Below are 7,512 nucleotides of genomic sequence, written 5' to 3'. Positions count from 1 at the left end.
AGTAAGTTGGGCATGCTTCTGGCTATTTGAAGTTAAAGTCTTGCATTACTCATTTCTCTCTTGTGCTCCAGGTTAGAGATCCTTTTTACCTAACAATCAAAATAAATTAAAATTGCTCATATCGTCTATAGGAATGGAGTAATAATTTCCATGGAAGATTAGTGCTATGCACATTATAGTCACATTATTTAGAAGACTGCCTGCCTTTCAAACTATTTGAAAAGCTTTAGGTCCTGTTCCTTCACCCCTCACCCTTGAGACAAACACATTTCCGCTGTTTTTGCAGGAATAACACACATCTAAAGTGAGAAGAATTGGGTCTTCCTGATATTTTTAATTTTTGTTGTCCTTTCAAAATCGAATCTTTCAAAGTCTTTAATATTTAATCACAAATGCTTCCATCAGATTCCGTAGAACTACTAGTGTACTTATTCTATAATGCATGTTCTAAAATACTTTGTTGAAACTGAATTAGGAAGCAGAGTTCAAAATGAAAAATCATGTTTAATTTATAGCACTAGAAAAAAAATCCTTCCGCAGCATTCTGTGACACTTTAGAAAGGCATAAAGAATATACAAAACAATCATATTCTTCAAACGAATTTGACTCTTTTGCTTTATTCATCATTAAAGGTACTGGTTTTCTATACTAGTACAATTCACAGAAACTAATAATATTTTTAATACAAGGATCACAATTATGTAATATCTTTACTTCTGGGCCTGAGCACACCTTATCTAGAGATTCATTCTTAAAATATACGTGTTACTTACTACTAATGTATAAAACTTTAAACACCAAGAAAAGCCTTTAGCAATATGCTATGAACAGTTGCCTGAATGAATGCACCCAAAGCAAGAAACCCCGTGAAAAGATGCAGCAGCTATTCTACAGGCAATAGGAGTCTGTTTTTTCCTGAAAAGTTTTGGTATTCCAAACTAAATAATGGTCTGTAAGTCTGCAATGTATTTTACTTTTTTGAATGTGTGCAAACTAGTAAGAAATAGTAGCTCAGTCCAGCAGTTCATATTTTCTAGTGTCTTCCATTTGGCATTGCCTGATGCAAGATACATTGAACACTACCACAGAAAGAAAATTAAAAACAATAATAATACTAAGAATAATTTGGAATAAATTAGGAATAACTCTTAATCAGGAATGTTTCTTTTATTCTCAAGAAGTCTTATTCCCCATAGGATGTACATTCCCCGCACATATACCAAATATCACATATACTTCAAACAGGTTTGAACTGATTATTTTAATCCACGTGAAAGTCTTTAGTTTCCCTGTTTCTTCCTCAGATGTAGTTAATTGTACCACAGAAATAAATCCTTCTCTATGATTTGAAAGTAAGCTCAACTCCTACATGTGCATTTAGTCAAAGTATAGTGACAAATGGAATACAAAGTGTTTGGTAAAAAAAAAAAAATAAAATAAAATTTAAAAATCCAGGAAGTTATTGCCACCTTTGCAACTGGGGTAAACTGGCGGTAGTAGCACAACTCACTTGCAAAAAAAAGAAATTACAAGTTAGACTGTTTAATTTCATCAACTTCATCTAGTCCCACTGTAGTAATTAAATATATTTTCTAATGTGTAAAGGCAACATACGCAGAAATTATTACTGAATGAGGACCTTTGCTCTTAAACCCAGTTTTGAAATTGTGCAGTAATCCGTAAAAACTCCACAGATCTACAAGTAAAGGTGCGCCCAAAGTGTTACCATAAAATCGAGACATAAGTTGGAAGACGTACTTAATTACTATAGTGATATTAACAGCTGTAATTTATTAGCCTTAGAGGAATTTAGAAAAATTCCACCAGCTTCCATTTATTTAGCAAATTCTTTGCTCCTATTCAAAGAAAAAATGGGGAATTTTTCTAGTAGCATCAAGATCTCTAGATCCTTATACAGTATTTTTTCTTTTTCTTTCTTGAGGGACCATGGGCTCTCGTGTTTTATAAATAGCAATTTTTTTTTTTTTTTTTTTTTACCAGATCCAATGCAAAGACTCATGCACTGCTGAAGGAACGTCACTCTGCCTGAGCATCCCTCTGGTAAACACAAAAGTCCTGCAAACTGCCCTTTTACCGAGTGTTTAACGAACCCTGCAAATCCCTACTCACAGGCTTGAATCTGGCTGATTATTACCTTTGCAATTTATTCAGTGATTTATTAGTGAAGTCATTCAGGAGCAGAGAAAGTGGGGGAAGGGATGCCATGCAATGTTCGGTAGGTGAGGGCAAAGGCAGTTATACGGTATTTCCTCTACGCAGCAAAGTACAGGGAGATGGAAAGTCTCGAGAAAATCGCCCACTGTCTCAAGAGCTACTGCGTGCCCAGGGCCGCTGAGAATGAGGAGGGGGTGGCTGTCTTCCTCCTGCAGACAAATGACCGACCGTAGAGTGCGTTTTTAAGGGGTGATGTAAGGGAAATTAAACTTGACCAGCCAAACACACCCCCTACCTCAACGATGTGTTTCTCCTGCTGAGAAGGGCGAGAGAGGTGGCCGAGGAGCACGCCCAGCTCTCTCCTACCCTACTGGGAGGGGGACTGGCCAGTGGGAGACACTAATTAATTAATTATGAGCGGGCAGATGTCCCTTTAAGGTCTACTGTGCTTTCCGACGGCTGCAGCCGGAGGCTTGAGGGGGGGAAGATTTGGCTTTATTTGTACATCTTAGCGCTGGGCGAGTTCTACGGAGAGGTTTCCAAAGCTCAGAGGTCTTTGAGGGGTGGGTGGGAGGAAAGTTGTGTGCAGGGGGAGGAAGCTAAATTCCTCTCGATGCGAAGAAACAACGTAAAGACTGAATAACAAACAGGAAATGCCTAACTCGGCTGCACGGCGGACGGGCGGTGCAGAGCGCTGAAGTCCGCTGGCAGCGCAGCACCGACGGGCGCGCCGGCGGCAGGACCGGTCCCGCCACCTCTGCCTCCGCCCGGGCCGCCGGGCCCGCAGGAGCCCAGGCATGGCTGCCTCCTACTGGATGCTGACAGGTGAGGAAATCCCCTTTTCTGTCTTGCTCTGAAAACCCAGGGGCTGGCAGCCGCAAGACTGCGTTTCCCCTCTTGGGTCCCTCCAGCTGCCCCTGTCCCGGCAATGCCCTGCCCGGAGCTGCTCTGCAGCTGGAGCCCATGAGGGACTTCTTCGATTTGCTTCTCTCTGGGAACTTTAATCCCTAAACCAGTATTAAAACCCTGGGGGATGGGGTGAGGCTTCTAGATGAGGATGAATGGGAGAGAATAAATGGTATAATCGTGTTTGGCTTGGGAAAAGAGATGCGCCTCGCACCTTTTTTTAAATTAGGGTAGCTTTTTTGTCTCTCTCCATTTGGCTTTCAGATGTTCTGAGTTGTAAAAAGGGAAGTGAGGAAGCAGCTAGCTGCACGCAACTAACTTCAGCAAGATGAGTTCATCCAGTGATCAAATATGTAATATTTCCTTTTAGGGTTTCATTAATTGTTAGGGACGTAATCGCTTTTAGCAAAATATAGCCAGTAACAGTCCCACTAGCTTGTGTAGTAACATTTTGGATCCTAAATCAGGGGAATCCAAGAAGTGGGAAAGAGGCTAAGGCAGTGCTGGAATTCGTGTGTTTGCAAACTTGGACACTGAGCTCCCCGGCAGCTCTTGCGCTGGCAGGCAGCACACAGTGAATCTCAGGCAGTACAAAGGAATAAATCAATTTCATAAGAGTCGTGAAAACGCAGGCAGCAGCCAGTGGGGAAAAGGGAAGAGTAGCATTTTCCCCTCTTAAGCCTGAGCTTATTGTGCAAGAAAGAACAGATACAGGAAAATGTGAAAATCTGAATGTAGTACATTGGTGTGCCACATTTAGCCCTTGTTCATAGATATCTTTATTACTTTTCTTACATGGTGATATTCTCCAAACATGCTTTGCTTTGTGTTCCTTCACACAAGGAGGCTTCGTAAAGTGGCAACAATTTAGCATACCATAACTTCCCTTCAGAGTTGCAAAATTTGCAATGGTACTGCTGGCAGATAATTCACCAGTAATGACAAAAAGGTTTATTGTCAGGTAGGAAAACATTTCAAGGGTGGGTCCCATCCAGATCTGTCAGGGGCTTTCTAGTTTTTCGTTGTTGTTATTGTTGTTTTCTGTTTTAAAAACTTGGTGTGAAATACAATACAGTTGGAAATAAGAGCAGGAATTACAGATACCAAAAAATGAATAGAAATTGTCTGAGATAAATAAGAAAATCAGTGCTACAGAAATAAGTCAAAATGTTATAAAAATAAGGACAAAGAGTTTTAGAATTACAGTGGAATAAAAATAAAGGCAAATGCTCCTTTTTCTTAAAAAGAAGGGGGGTGGGGGCGGGCATGCAAATAATCTGTCATGCACTAGGAGCCAAAACCAATCTAGAATAAAGAAGGTGCACAGACATGTATGTTTGTGTATTTATAGATTTTTTTTTTTTCTAATCTAACTTGGTATTGGTGAGGCCTCTGAGAATCTTGAGTACAGGAAGTCTGACAGATGCAGAAAAACAGGCAGAAGTGCACAGCGAAGTGACAAGCCTGATAAGGGTTGAGGAACATAATATATGAAGAAAGACTGAATAAGTTAGGCAAGTTATCTAGAAGAGAGAAAACTAAGGGCAAAGTGTCAAGCATTTAAAAATATATATTTTTACCAAAGTATGATCAGTGAGACTGTTCTTCCAAATGTCAATGTTTTCTTTGTTTTGTGAGGTCACTCAATCACGACTTTCTATATTGCATTTGTTGGTTTATAAAGAGATTGATTAATAGTTGGGGGTTTGTGTCCAACAGGGGAAAATCAACGTAACTCACTGTGCAAAACGCTTAGGGAATAATCAGAACAACATTATTACTCTTCAGATAATGAATTCCTAGAATTGTCTACCAAAAAAACCCACCCCTGCATAATCTCCTTCACTGAAAGTTTTGATGAAGTTGGATAAACACCTATGAGGAATGGCTGAGGTTTACTTCACCTGGCCTCAGCGTAATTGCTTTAACTAGGGATCTGATGAAGTTTTCTCCAGCCCTACATTTCAACAGAAGAGGAAAGAAGAAATAAATCCAAAGGGTTCCATTACTTTTTTACTCTTCTTCACTTTTACTTTTATGCATAGCCTCCTCCCTCCTCGAGTTCTCTCCTCATTAGTGATGATCATTTTGTTGGTACTGATTAAGAATACCATCTTTACAATATGAAAGACCAGTAACCATAAAGACAGAAGTGTATGTAGAAAATGCAGTGGTCTCTGTAAAGAGCCTGCAAAGGCAGGACAGATATAGGATGAAAAAACATAATTCCCCCAGTTTCTCTTTCCACCTTTATCTTCCTTTGGTCTTGTAATAAGGTCCAACATTTCTCAGCAGATTTACCCCTGCATTCAAGATTCTTTCCCTCTAGTTATTGTTTTCTTATTTAACCGAGGACTTGAACATGTTTGCATGAGTTCTAGCTAAAATGGCTATAATACAAGGGAGAGTGTGTTTCCTATGAACATGATCTCTCCTTGTCTAAAATCTGTCTACAAACTATTTTACGAAGCAGCTGATCAACACCTGAAGATGTAGGGCAGTGTGTCTCAAATATTTTCAAAATAATAATCTTTCAAAACCACCGTGTCTCAAAAATTCCCATGAATATACACTACCATCATTTTTATCTTGTCCTATACTGTGCTTAAGAAGGTCTGAAAATGGATGCCAAATTGCTGCAATTATATATATATATATATATATATTTTTTTTTTTTTTTAAAGTTAAAATGGCAAGAACTGTCAGCCTCTACACTTAGTGTTTTACCAAGACTGAAACAGACCATGTTATTTAAGGGCCACATGTTGGTAATTTTGGGGTCATGAGTGGCTAAAGTCACTTGGTTTGTTCAGCTGGAGGAGACTAAGAGGAGATCTCATTACAGACACAGCTTCCTCACAAGGGGAGGAGGAGGGGCAGGTGCTGATCTCTTCTCTGGCAACCAAGGACAGAACCCGAGGGAATGGCAGGAAGATGTGCCAGGGAAGGTTTAGGTTGGACATTAGGAAACGGTTCTTCACCCAGAGGGTGGTGGAGCACTGGAACAGGCTCGCCACGGAGGTGTCATGGCCTCAAGCCTGACAGTGTTCAAGAAGAGACTGGACAACACCCTCAGATATATGGTGTGAATTTAGGGGTTGTCATAAGCAGAGGCAGAAGTTGGACATAATGATCCTTGTAGGTCCCTTCCAACTCAGGACATTCTATGATTCTATGATTTTGAACTTGTATGTTAAAACTGTATGGAGAAGTATCCACTTGTTTGGTTTTACTTGCGTCAAAGTCATTTCTTTCCATGACATTAGCAAAATTAATATGAACTTAGGAACATATGAACCGCCAGCTGAATATGAGTCAGCAGTGTGCCCAGATGGCCAAAAAGGCCAACAGCAGCCTGGCTTGTATCAGGAATAGTGTGGCCAGCAGGACTAGAGAAGTGATTGTGCCACTGTACTCAGCGCTGGTGAAGCTCCACCTTGAATCCTGTGTTGATTTTTGGGCCCCTCATCATAAGAAGGACATTGAGGTGCTGGAGAGAGTGCGGAGGAGGGCGATAAAGCTGCTGAGGGGCCTTGAGCACAAGTCTGATGAGGAATGGTTGAGGGAACTGGAGCTGTTTAGTCTGGAGAAAAGGAGGCTGAGGGGAGACCTTATCACTGTCTACAACTACCTGAAAGGAAGTTGTAGCATGGAGGGTGTTGGTCTCTTCTCCCAAGTAGCAAGTGATAGGATGAAAGGAAATGGCCTCAAGTTGCTCCAGGGGAGGTTTAGATTGGATATGAGGAAAAAATTCTTCACAGCAAGGGTTGTCAGGCATTGGAACAGGCTCTGCAGGAAAGTGGTGGAGTCACCATCCCTGGAAGTGTTTAAAAGGCATTTAGACGAGGTTCTTAGGGACATGGTTTAGTGCTAGAATTAAGTTATGGTTAGACTCAATGATACTGAGGGTCTCTTCCAACCAAAATGATTCTATGATTCTAATGTACAAACTTAGTTATATGGTTCTGAAATTTTTAGAAATGTTGTTTTTCTTCTGTTGCTCTCTCTGACATATTCAAACACATAACAATACCTAGGACTTACTTTTTACCAGAGTAGGCAAAGCATCATCAGTAGCAAATGTTTTCCTTTAGAAGTTGATAATGGTCTTGCTAATTGTGGATGCATCATTGAAGTTTACAGATGCCACTTGGCACTGTTAGTAACTGTGTTAAATTTTTCTGTTTGAGAAAGGACTTCAGTGCATCTAAAAATGTCTCTTTCTACAACAACAATCAATTTATGTGTTGAGTGGCAACTTTGTTTCAAGGTTCTTGTTCTTTGGTTTGGGTTGGGTTTTGTTTGTTTGTTTGTTTTGAGTTGTTTTAATGCATCTGCTTGCATGAAGTGAATGTCTATTTTATACTGGATGCCAACACGCAATCTTTACCTGAAATATATCACATCTCCAGGGATGTGAGGCTGCTTGT

The 7,512-nt window shown here is 40.3% G+C and overlaps 1 protein-coding gene across 1 annotated transcript in view; it reads left to right on the top strand.

Moving 5' to 3' along the window:
• Positions 1-2,829: 2,829 nt before the first annotated feature.
• The window catches only part of ITGA1 (integrin subunit alpha 1), a gene marked incomplete at its 5' end in the record, with an annotated part of 76,691 nt that continues 72,008 nt past the window's right edge, over positions 2,830-7,512 (top strand). The window contains 3 exon segments of the mRNA XM_082074953.1: positions 2,830-2,853; positions 2,855-2,930; positions 2,933-3,001. Of these exon segments, the coding sequence (XP_081931079.1) occupies positions 2,830-2,853; positions 2,855-2,930; positions 2,933-3,001 (169 nt within the window).

The sequence above is a fragment of the Streptopelia decaocto genome (genome assembly GCF_964273445.1).
Source record: "Streptopelia decaocto genome assembly, chromosome: Z".
Classification (NCBI taxonomy): domain Eukaryota; kingdom Metazoa; phylum Chordata; class Aves; order Columbiformes; family Columbidae; genus Streptopelia; species Streptopelia decaocto.
Note: the sequence above shows the minus strand (reverse complement) of the source record. Positions and strands in the feature narration are given on the sequence as shown.